Source organism: Chaetura pelagica, unplaced genomic scaffold, assembly GCF_000747805.2.
Source record: "Chaetura pelagica isolate M959 unplaced genomic scaffold, ChaPel_1.0 scaffold3, whole genome shotgun sequence".
NCBI classification, from domain to species: Eukaryota; Metazoa; Chordata; class Aves; order Apodiformes; family Apodidae; genus Chaetura; species Chaetura pelagica.
This window is the reverse complement of record NW_009952974.1, coordinates 267,881-279,371: the sequence shown is the minus strand read 5'-3', so window position 1 is coordinate 279,371 and position 11,491 is coordinate 267,881. Positions and strand designations below refer to the sequence as shown.

At 42.9% G+C, this 11,491-nt stretch overlaps 1 protein-coding gene across 1 annotated transcript in view; it reads right to left on the bottom strand.

The window, feature by feature from the left end:
* The window catches only part of PARP14 (poly (ADP-ribose) polymerase family, member 14), an 18,752-nt gene extending 8,571 nt beyond the window's left edge, over positions 1 to 10,181 (bottom strand). Inside the window, exons 1-7 of the mRNA XM_009996023.1 lie at positions 10,085 to 10,181; positions 8,674 to 8,961; positions 6,919 to 7,155; positions 3,972 to 6,214; positions 2,319 to 2,549; positions 1,820 to 2,041; positions 725 to 815 (exon numbers count right to left, since the gene is read on the bottom strand). Of these exons, the coding sequence (XP_009994325.1) occupies positions 725 to 815; positions 1,820 to 2,041; positions 2,319 to 2,549; positions 3,972 to 6,214; positions 6,919 to 7,155; positions 8,674 to 8,961; positions 10,085 to 10,181 (3,409 nt within the window). The remainder of the gene's footprint in view (positions 1 to 724; positions 816 to 1,819; positions 2,042 to 2,318; positions 2,550 to 3,971; positions 6,215 to 6,918; positions 7,156 to 8,673; positions 8,962 to 10,084) is intronic.
* Between the last annotated feature and the right edge of the window lie 1,310 nt (positions 10,182 to 11,491).

Sequence of the window (11,491 nt, the reverse complement as noted above, 5' to 3'; positions counted from 1 at the left end):
CTGTTGTTATTCATGCTGAGGTGACAGAAAAAAAAACCCTTGCTTTGCTGCACACCTGGTACAGAGACACTACTTTGACCCATTGTATTATACAAGCCTTCGCAAAACTCTGAGTTAAGAGAGTGGCAAAGTTTCCAAGTCTCACCCTCTTGCTCCCCTGTATCAGTTTTCAGGCAGGTTCTCTACTGCATGACAGGAACTTTTTACCTATGTGTTATTTGTAAAAACTTAATCAAGTTTTCAAACTATAACTCACTTTCTACACTCTGCAGTTCCATTAGGCAAGATAACACCAAAGATATTTCAGCTTGGTTTTGCTGCTCTCCCAAATGTGTAAAAGATTTAAAAGTATTCCAAATAAGCCAGTTCAAGACATAACTAGGAACTCAACTGCCTTCCCAGGACATAGGAAGGCACCCACCTGTTCACAATCTAATTCAGTTCTGCAGCAATAAAAGAAAAACCCTGATTTGTAGGGGCATTATCCAGATCATGAATCACAGGCATGCTTGTTTTCTTAGCATCCCCAACACTGTTTAGGTATTAGACAGACAGCCTGAAAATACTATATGCTGCCTTTACAGCAGCCACTTTGACTGTTTTTGGACTTCAGGGATGACATGCTTAAAGGAATATTTAAGTATCCATAACAAATGCATTCTCTGGAATATTTAAAATAATTAAGAAATCCACCAGGCACACAACTTCTGTGAAACAAGCTTACCTGTGCCTTTGCTAGCCTTGTCTGGAGAAGTCTTCTTCAGCTTAGTATTTACAGTATTTCCACATCTGCTTTCAAGTTCATTTGAAAACTCCTAGATAAGGAAATTGTAATCAACCCCTGTAGAAGTCTTTAGATTACACAGTAGAAATAATGGCTTGAAGAGCAAAGTTTAAAAAAAACATGTTTTAAGTAGCTTAATGCAGATGACTTTGTACCATCTGCCCTGATGCTGATGGCAAGTCTTGACACATTGCTGTTCTTGGTCTTCAAGGCTTTTCAGCATGTGCAACAGCCAGAATCAACAACTAAGTGAAAGCCTGGGAGGGATGCATTAGCAGATGACATCCTCCCGCTGAGGGGCTAGTGTGCACTCCAACTCAAGTCCTGCAGCTAATGCTACCCTCTTATACGCACAACATCTCAGGCTTTGGCACAGTAACCTTCAAGTTTGGCCTTTCAAAATGTGTCAGCTCCTGCATGGAATAACAGGAGTCAATAGATGCAGAAACACTTATTTGGACATTAATTCACAGCATGACTGCTCTCTTTTGAGAGATTAATGAAATGAGTAACTTGAACATTGATACAGAAGATCTGTGCTCATGCGACACTGAAGAAAGGGGGACATGGAACACTGTTGTTTTTTTCTGCTGGAGAAGATTACCAGCATGCAGAGCAATCCTAGCATTATTGTTCCTCCTAAAAGGACATAAGCACTCCATTGAAAGTGGTCCTTTTTCCAAGAGAGAAGATACCTGTGCAAGAGTTGCAGAAAATTTATCTGTAGACAAGTCCTACGTACTGAAGAATTAGGTGAGTTCATGAGATAAAGAGCAATTACACTTTCATCTGTATTATTGCCAGGAAACAGAAAGAGAGAGAAAGGGAGCAGGGCTGTACAGGACAGGCAGGTGACCATGAGGGGTAGAACCAAAAAAAGAACTTTCAGTACAGATCAGAGTGTCAAAAAACTACTACTTCAGTACAAGAACAAACACCCTGGGGATTCTTTGGAGATCATCGGGTAGCCAAGTATCGTGAGACAGTCCCAAACGAAAGAGCATCTAAGAGAGACAGAAAAACATGCTAACTCACCTGGATACAATCTGTGTCTTTTGGATACATCAGAAAGTGAACTTCCTGAAGAGAATTGGCTTTCATTTTACTACTGAATTCAAACACTTTGTCAAACAGCAACTTAGCAACAACAGACTTTGGGAATCCTAAACGCCCTGTCCCAATTGCTGGGAAAGTAATTGACTTCAAAGACAGCTCCTCAGCAATTTTCAGGCATTTTGTGATGATGCTGCACAAGACCTGTAAAGCACAATTATTTTTTCAATTATTGGCAGTAATTTTTTTCCAGTCTGTGCAATGTAGTACTTTCCCTCTTGGCTATCTCTTAGCATTGAAATTAAGTAACTGTATACACCACAGAGAATACATTAATCAACAAGGGATTAGCCACAGGTAAAAAGCCAGTCCAAACTCTCATAGCCTACAAAACTGTCCCTCATTTCAAAGGAGAAGTTGCATTAAACCCACCATAAAGCCCAGTCAAATTAAGAGTTCAGACAAATAAAAATCCTTATACCTTTCGAGATGAGCTTCTCTGGAACGATGGTACCACAGCATGAAGCACATAACTGCAGTCTAGGTTGTAGCCTTTTGTTTTCAAAACACATCCTTCCTCAATTGCTTTTCCTTGGCCTTCTTCTTCTAAGCTCATCTGAAGCTTTGACCCTGCCTTGCTTAGCAAAGCTTTACAGAGTGGTCCTGCATCAAGCCGGAGATCTTTGCCAACACTGATGACAACAATGTCAGTCTGAAAAACAAGCAAGCAAAGTCTTCAGCTTTTAAGTATCAGTTTTTCTAAGCCTCACGTTTAAATTTGGCACTGGTTAATCAAATACAGCCTGCTTAGTGATTCACAAAGTAAATGTTTGGGACAGCAATCTGGGAGTGAACAAAGTTTTGGAATAAACCAGTGAAATTCTAATACCATGAGCCTGCCTGTAGCAACATAACACCTCAGTTAACAGTGACATTCATTTCAAGCCAACAGGAGAAAGTTAAAATTCTGCACTCCTGCTCTACTCATTTGAAAAGTGTTTATGAACTTCATTCTCTAAGAGAAGCTTGCAGACCAAAAACCCATGTTCACTGAGGTAAGCAAGGCCTTTCACACATGACTGGTCATGAAAAAAAAGGAGATGCTCACAACAAACAAGACTGGAGGAAATCCAAGGAGAAAGAAGTGAGAAAAGCAGTAACTTATAAGGGAGAGAAATACAAAAGGCTAGGAGCATTGTGTTGAGCACTATATTCAGCTCCTCAGGATGGACCTCTATACGCATTTTTTGTATATTCTGCCCTGGCCAACTGGAGGAGCAGTACATGCTGTGGGAGGCATCTACTCCTGAAAGGATTTGCTGGCCACCATGGAAAGGGTTCTGAAAGGAGCTGCTTCCAGTGTCAGTGATCCCAGTAAAGGAACTATCAGCCAGCTACCAGCAGTTCAGTACTGGAGACAACTAGAAATCAGATCAGTGAAGTTGGTTCCCCACAGGAAATGCAACAGCAACTGCACGTCACGTGCCAGTGCTCATCAGTTGCACAATGGATGAGAGTTCCCCAGACCAACACCACAGAGGTGGAGGGAGGACCAGACTGGCCGTGGGCCCAGGGCTCAGACATGCACAGCTGCACAGCTGCACTGCCTCAGGACCACAGTGGACCTGGACACAGCCCAGCTGCTCTCATGCAGCAGGATCCTAGTGTTAACCAACACTGAGCACTCTCTTCTGCTTTTGTGCTAGTACCGCACTCTTGCCATCAGGATTTCTGGGAAGCTCAATGCTGCATGGAGGTGTTTCCTGCCTAGCAAGGTAGGATCAGTGGGGTTTGGAGCCCAGAAGCATTTCTGCTGACTCCCATTGCTTCTGCTAAATTGTAATGCACAATGTACAACTGGGATCTGTGTGCCTCTGTGTCAGGAGGTGACAAAATGCAGTGCTGCACAGCCATCTGTACCTACCATGTAAGACAGTCATCTGACAGCAATTCTTTTTATCAGCAGTGATAGCCAATTCCAGCAACATATCAAACATGTGACATGGCTAATTACAGATTACAGTCTAAGGTTGCTGTTTTTTGGTTTTGTGGTTTTTCTTTAAAAAAATAAAAATTAAAAATCCAAACAAAAAAACAATTGATACTCTAAAAGCAGGTAATTTAAGACACTTACTGTGGCATCTTCAATGTTTCCTTTTTTCAGCATGATGTCAAGGCCCTCCTCAGTTGTCAAAATTGGGAAGTTGTTAGTGCTTTGAGAAGTCCTGCTTTTCTTTGGCTGATGAAGTAAAGCAACCTGACGCAGTGACGTGGGGAAAGGTGAACACACTTCTCTCAGGGCCTTGTTGAAAGCTTCAATGTTATCCTGTGCAATATCCACGAGATGAACCTCCTTCAAGCTGCTGTCTCCCATAGATTCTTCCAAGGTCTCCTTGATGGAGGATACAATTGAATGTGTACAGGCCTGCAGCGGGAAGCCAAAAATCCCTCCGCTTATAGCAGGCAGAGCAATGGAACAGTAGTTGTATGCTTCAGCCAGGTGTAGACTTTTCTTCACTGCCTTTTTTAACAAGGACAAGCACTTGTCTGCTTCATCCTTCTTCCACCTGGGCCCAACAGCATGAATGACACTCTTGCAGGGGAGCTTCCCAGCGCCCGTGATAACTGCACACCCAGGCTGGAAACGCCCTTTCCTCCTCACCAGCTCGTTGCACTCCTCTTGCAGCTCTGGGCCAGCTGCTTTCAACAGTGCTTCAGCAAGGCCACCAATGTGTTGCAATTCTTCATTAGATGCATTGACCACAACATCAACTGGGTAATTACACAAGTTACCATTATGCACTGCTATTATAGTCCTACCTATGGTCACCTGCTCACAGGGCTTGCCTACAACACTATATTCTTGATGTTCTTCCATCCGTTCATCTGACCCTTCCAACCTGACTAAACACTTAAAGTCTTGTTTTGCTCTGGTGACAAAAAAGGGTTCTTGCTCTTTGAAATATGACCTAGCTCCTGGCTCTGTAATTATCACACGCTTGAAATGCAGGCCAGACAGGATTTGCCCAACTAAAGTGACTCCCTTCCGCACTTTTCCTCTTGGCCCACTCAAGGATATAACTCTATATTTATTCTCTGCATTAAAGTGAACTTTCACACCTTTACTCTGTAAATCAGCCCAAACATCAGTCTTCTCTTTCTCAAAAAACATTATGACTGCCACAGGCCTTCCTCCAATAACCTTTTGTACTTGTGTGTTTTCATCTATAAAGTTATAAAGTTCCTCAAATGCTCTTTCTACTGCTTGAGAACAACCAGCAATGATGACCTGACTCTCTGCCTGAGTGACTGTTACAGCTTCATTAGAGCAGTGCTCCTTGGTAAGCATCCTCCATTCCTCCTTCTGGAGGACTGACTTGTCCTCCAATACAATGCTTTTGTGGTCCAGACCATTCTTTATTTCTTCTTCTGCCTTTAGGAGATCTTCAGAAGCATTCCCTTTCAAGATTATGGCCTCTGTGCCAAGCTCATAAAAGGCACTAATTTGTTTTGATATAAACAGGCTCTGTGACAGGGTTTCATTATCAATATGCTTTAAAAACTGGAAAATGTCAGGGGGAATATCAACTGTTTTCTTTACCATTTTGCGTAAACTATCTAATATTTCTCCTTTTACTTTATAAACTTCCTCAGGGATCCCACACAGGTTAATTACCTTCTGAAAATGATCATAAGTTAACTGGAGGGCTGGGAACTCTGTACGAATTTTTTCTTCAAGACCAGTACTCTGTAAAATTGCATATTCTCCTGTACCCAGTAGCACCATTCCTTCAGTTCTTAGCTTTTCTCTTTCAATGTCTCTGGCAGTCTTTTCTATCAGAATTGCCAGGTTTTGTCCAACATTCTTCACAACTTCTTTTTCACCTACTAGAACAAGTAAACCCTTGGAGATACATGGGATTATCAGAACTTCATCATGCGTGAAGCTGTTTCTAATGGCTTCCCACACCTCTGCACTTACTTGACATTTAATTGCTTTGTACTTGGATATGCTATGGGAAAATGCTGTGGAAACATCTTCATTCCATGTCTTGATCAATTGATATGCTAATCTCTTCTGCTCAAACAGAGCAGCTGAAGGGTGCAAAATAACTTTTGGATCTGCACAGTTTGGTTCAGGCCACCTTAGCTCGCAATTACACTTTGCCATTTCACAACTTATTCTCTCAACTAGCCTGTTATTTCTCTGCAAGTAATGCCAAATATACGGGTCCAGAGGCTTTGTAATTGGATCTGGCTTCTTAATTTGTGGCCCTTCCTTTCCATACAGAGCTGTTCCCAATGAGAGGTAATAAGGATAGACAGAGATTGGTGTTTTGTTGAGTGAATGCTGCTTTGCCAAGATATTAGTTACATCTAAAAACAAAAAACAACAACAAAAAAAAATAATGAAACAATTAGTGTTAGTATAATCAGGGCAGGTTAGATGGGGCTCTGAGCAACTTGGCCTAGTGGAAGGTATCCCTGCTTATAGCAGGGGGGTTGGATCTAGATGATGTATAAGGTTCCTTCCAACCCAGACCATTCTATGAGTCTATGATCTTCTCCTCTAGTGATTTTTTTGTTTGGGTTTGGTTTTGTTTAACTTCATTTTCTGTATAATGTTTGTTTTAGAATAATTTTACAGCAATTTCCCCCCATTTCCAGCATCTGCTCTCCAGGCAAAAAGCTGTCCAAGAAATCACCCTCAGACAAGCCAGACAGCACACATTGACACGGGACAGGCCGTAGTGAGGGCAGGGGGGGAGAAGTTTCCTGCACTATGTGAGGCTGTGCTTTATCTATTAAACTCAAACTGTAACCTGAACTCTGTAAGGATTATGGCCTGGGTGAAATAAACTGTGCAGAAAAAGGAAAAAATTCTATGCCTCATGCCCAGCTGGTCCAAAACTTTAGCTTGCACAAAATTTCACTGCACTTGCAGTTAGCAGAGACTTGCTGGCAAAGCACCAGATCTGCTGTTTGATGAGGACAAAGCATGCATCTCTCTACAAAGTCCACATTTGGATCCTTAAGTGAAAGGATCTGAAGGAAAGAAGAGCTTTGCATTTCTGCATTACCTTTGTGGTCACTGAATGTAATGATGGCTGCATCCTCATCTGGCAGCTGCTGAACATTCACCACTTGCGCCCCTCCGTTCTTCTTGTTCTCAAAGTAGATGGTTATATAGTCACTGGGTGTGTGAGGAGGTATATTTTCAGCCCTAATGCTTTTTGTGAGCTCAAGGCACCGTGCAGTAATATTTTGCTGCTTTGCTCTGTTGTTTTCATTAAGCTTTTCAGCAAATTCCCGTACATCTACAAAGAGAAGGGAGAAGGAAAAAGAAAACCAAACCACCTAAAAAACCAGATCAAACTAGAAGCTCACTTTTCTCCCATGATGTTAGCAGACTATCACTATCACTACATGCATTGACCAAAGCACTTAATCACGAAGCACCTTCTTCCCACAGATTCATGATCTGTCACTCAGTATTCACCACATGGTTGGTCACACTTGACTACAACTACTGTAGCCAGGATTTGTCACTGGTTTTTCTACTACGTAGCACTGGGTCTCTTTAACCCCAGAAGAAAATAAGATCAGGTTCATTTTTGGGATGTGACTTAATCAGACACAAGTCAGTAGTTCAAGCTTGGATTCTTTCAGTTTTATGAGAAACATGTTCTATTTTTGGCTATTTCCTCCCCCCCCCCCATTATCATCACAGTTAAAGGTGGTCACGTCACTTTTACATCTGCCAGGCAAACACACAATTAAGGTTTTAAAGAATCTACTTATTTCCTAAAGACTACACCAAAAATTCAGGACTGGACCATGGTATAAGAGGCAAATAATTTCTGACTTCTAAAGTAGAAAACCCTATGCCTTCTCAGAGATTAAAAACTTCATTGGTTTAGCTATACAGCAGACTCATCCCTTCATAACTTTCAGAATTCTGAGCAACTTCATTCTAACATATTACCAGTAACACAACTAATCCCACAAAGGTGATTCAAAGTGGCACATAACTAGTTTTTGCCACATTCAATCCTCTGAAGAGATTTTCCATTTTTTCCAGTCCCCCCCAGCCTGTCCCTGGTGAGAAGCAGGAGCAGACGTTTCTCCCTCATCTGGAAGATGCCTTTGTCATTAATCACTAATAAGGCAGAAGAGAAAGTGTACAGTATCAATCTCAGTAAGAAACCCCAGTGGGCACACAATGGCTGAACTTGCTGACACTGCAGCATCAGGCCAAGCATGTGGTAGTAATTCTGTACCCACGCTTCACATAACTGACAGTTGCCCTCTGCATAAGGACAGCTGGACACAGCTCAGCATCCCAGGTCCATCCAGCCCTATGTCCCATCTCCAGCAGTGGCCACAGCAGGTATCCAGAGAGAAGCTGTAAGAAGATGCTGCAGTAGATTTCCCAAGCCTGATGCAGCCTATTTAATAATTGTAAAAAGCTGCTCCACAAACTTGTTCAATTTTTCCCTCAAATCCACACCAACCCGCTACACATGCAGCACCTTCTGGCAAGAAGAGCCTTTATGATCAATCTAAGACAGAGCACATCATTTTGTTGCTTGTATAAAGTAGCTACAGTTTGCCTTTTACCTGTTCTGTTCACTATCCAAATCAGAGCTAGCCTTTCTTTCTTACACAGGCCTCTACACCCTACCAATAAAAATTTTATCAGATGAAATAATTTTAAGTGACACAATATTGGGTTATATCTTAAACCTATGAGAGAAAAACATTAATTTTCTGTTTAGTCTCCCTCACACACCAGTAGCTAATAAAAAAGATGGGCAACTTTGACTCCTTCTTACCAATATTGCCAGTAAAAGTAACTGCAGCAGCATGCATTTCAGGTATCATTTCCACACTGAAGTCATCATCTTCCCCTGACAAGCCACTGATGTTCTCCACCAGCATAGTTAACATGTAAACTTTTACTGTATCCTGTACATTTTCAAGCACAACTGTGGTGGAGAGCAGGGATTCTTGAGGGTCCTCCACTTGGCACAGGTCTTGGAGAGTTTCCACTTGACATGGCTTCACAACCAGATCAATTTTCTTCACTGAGTGATGCTTCCTTTGCAGAACTCCTTGGGCATCTAGATTCATAGGAAAACAGAGATGTGATCTTCCCTCCCCACCCCACCACAGCAGAGCAAGATGCTTAATTACACTTCAAAAATCTGGCCAGCCACATGTTTTCACATCACAGAAGAATCAGAAATAAGGCAAAACTGCCCCCTCCCTGGAGCTGTTCAAGGGCAGGTTGGATGGGGCTCTGAGCAACATGGTCTAGTGGGAGGTGTTCCTGCCCATGCATGGGGGTTGGAACTAGATGATCTCTAAGGTCCCTTCCAACCCATCCATTCTGTGATTTTATGACTCTAAAACTACAAAGAAAATTTGGGCCAGGATAAGTTACTCTATGGTTTAGGTGCCCCCAGTCTCCCAAAAGGAAAAAAAAGTTACTTTTGAAGTGTTACCTCCTTTCTACTGCCTGCAAGTGCAAGGAACTGTTTTCCAAATTAGTAATATTTAATAAATAGCAAATAAAGGGTTTTCCATTCTCTTTGTGATCTAACAAATATGTAACTATTTAATTATATTTGGTTATGTTAAATTTTAACTACTTCTCCTGCATAAACAATTTCCTCTTTTTGCACACATCCTTTGCACACTATGAAGTAGCCAACAGCTCCTAAGCTAAGAGGAAAGTTACATGTAAATTGAGGCTACTCTAAAATAACTTTCTACACAGAGGTGAATGTTTACCTCTGTGTCTTAAAAATATGTAACATTTACTACTGCTTTTCCTCATAATCTTAAAACCTTGGCAACTGAAATTAATACAGAAGACAATACATCATCCATGATCTGCAGTTAACACTACTGTGGTTTATCCAGTCTCCTGAACTAGAATTAAAGCTTACTTATTCTGCAGGGCTCCTGACATCATCTCTCCTGCATTATGCTCTGTGACCCTTGACCAAGTATTGGAGATCAGTCTAGAGAACCACTTCTTCCCCTGTGGATCTTCATCAGCACTGGCAGAAACCCACATCTGCATCGGATAGATGGACACATCCCCTCCTTTCCCATCCTGTCACTCTTTGGGAATAATGTACCATTTCTGAGGCAGCAATGCCCGAAGACCCAGCACCAGCAAAAGCCTATTTTAAAAGGCAGCTTTAGTACTACAACACCCATAAGGTACAACCATACCTTCCTCATCCTTAAAGGTGATGATCATTTGCTGATCCTTCTTGACGTAGGTCTCGATTAACCCCCCACCAGACTTCTTTTTATTTTCAAAGTACATTTCCACAATCTCATCTTCTATTTCCTCCCCAGAAGCAGTAGTTACTATGATAGATTTCATAGAGGCTGTTTCTTCTGCTTCAAATTTCTCAAAAGATTCTGGAATGAAAGATCACACCCTATACCTTAGACAAAAGTCAAGGCAAAGACCGAGCTTTGTCTTTCACAATTTCACGCCACTTCTCATTCAGATCACAAATAAAATCAAGAACAGGAAAAAAAAGAAAAAAAAAGGTAAATCAGGTGGTTAGGTTTTTTACACAACAGCCTTTAAATCCCAAACAAGCTGAGCATACCACTGGTGCGAGTTGTCATATCAACAGATGAGGAGAAAAGGCTTCTATTCACCAGCAGGCCAGGACAGCAGGGGTAATGTCTACACAGATCCACAATGAGGGGAACCATCATCCTTCTGCCTGTGCACTCTCTGCATTTACAGTTCCAGCCATTGCCATCACCATGGCCAGGGGTCACCAGGGCTCTACATGTGCTGGCTGCCACAGGGGCTGAGGTGCACCTGGGGCACAGAGCTACACGTTCTGTCACGGGTCACCCTGGCAGGGCTGGTGGCAGCTGGGAGGGTCTGTGAAGGGGCAGCCTTACCCAGAACAAAAATCAGCATCCACTGCATGTTCTCCCTAAAAAACTGACCTGTCTGAGGAAGTCAGTGAGGTGGAGAGTTTCCTAAAGGGGCTCATACAAAAAAAAATAATTATTTTAGCCTAAGACCAAGGTTTCTACACTGTTAGACAAAAATTGCAAGCCAGCCAGGTGACCAGGGCACTACTGCAGCAGGAAGATCACAGAAAACCAATGAAGCAAGAATACACGGGCCTTTGCTGGGTGAGTGGCACACTTACCTGTCTTCTGCTGAGAGTGCACAGAGTCCTCCTTATCCTGGCAGGTGAGGAGGGACACCTGGAGTTCATTAACTAGAGACAACAATGCTTTCTCAGTTACTGTGTGCTTCGGGAAGGAAAACACCAGGGTATGTCTATCACGCTCCGTGTCTGCACCTCTCTCCCCGCTGGCTCCAAGCACCGGAAAGCAGGAGGCAGCAGCACATCAGGTGCCTTCCCCCTGAGCCCCCACCCCCTGCGCACAGGTCAGGGATCAGCGGGCGCCGGCCCGAGGGGAGGGAATAACGTGTCACCTGGAGCCCGGCACGGCGGAACAGCAGCAACGCCCCGCACTGCCCGGGAAGTGGGTGCGTTCCGTCGGCACACGTACCTTGCAGCTCGCCCAAAGGCCGCGCTTTAGGAAATGAAACCCGCTAGCTCTGCCGCTCGGAAGCCGCAGCGGAGCGCGGGG